Source organism: Penaeus monodon, chromosome 28 (assembly GCF_015228065.2).
Source record: "Penaeus monodon isolate SGIC_2016 chromosome 28, NSTDA_Pmon_1, whole genome shotgun sequence".
Lineage (NCBI taxonomy): Eukaryota > Metazoa > Arthropoda > Malacostraca > Decapoda > Penaeidae > Penaeus > Penaeus monodon.
Genome location: NC_051413.1, coordinates 34,838,276 through 34,838,706, shown reverse-complemented (window position 1 = coordinate 34,838,706; position 431 = coordinate 34,838,276). Strand labels below are relative to the sequence as shown.

At 34.1% G+C, this 431-nt stretch overlaps 1 protein-coding gene across 1 annotated transcript in view; it reads left to right on the top strand.

The window, feature by feature from the left end:
* Window positions 1-431, top strand: part of LOC119591190 (DNA mismatch repair protein Mlh3-like) — a 2,584-nt gene that overhangs the window by 955 nt on the left and 1,198 nt on the right. The window contains exon 2 of the mRNA XM_037939902.1: window positions 221-385. Within this exon, the coding sequence (XP_037795830.1) occupies window positions 290-385 (96 nt within the window). The 5' untranslated portion in view covers window positions 221-289. The remainder of the gene's footprint in view (window positions 1-220; window positions 386-431) is intronic.

Sequence of the window (431 nt, the reverse complement as noted above, 5' to 3'; positions counted from 1 at the left end):
TTGTACGGTTGTGTGAAACTATAGAATTTACCAACTATAATACACTGCTTTACTACCAGTGTTAATTTCTGAGTCTGGTAAGCATAATCAAAAGTTTCATAATAGTAACTTTATGTTTGATTTCTCTTTTCCTTTCACTTTTATATCTTTCAGTCATTCTCATGTTCATATTGATCTGATGATTCTTACATTGTTACTGATCTTATATTTCTTCTTTCAGATAGCTCTTCTGCCATTAAATTTCTATTCTCACTGAAAAAAAGTACAAAACAACAACTAGGACTGAAACATGTCAGGAAAGATTCTTCCATTGTCTGAGTCTGTACGCTCAAAGCTGCGTTCAGGCATCACAATCACCTCTGTTGCCCAGTGTGTTGAAGAAATGGTGAGATACTTTCGCTAGGATATTACAGTTTCCTGACTTCAAAAAG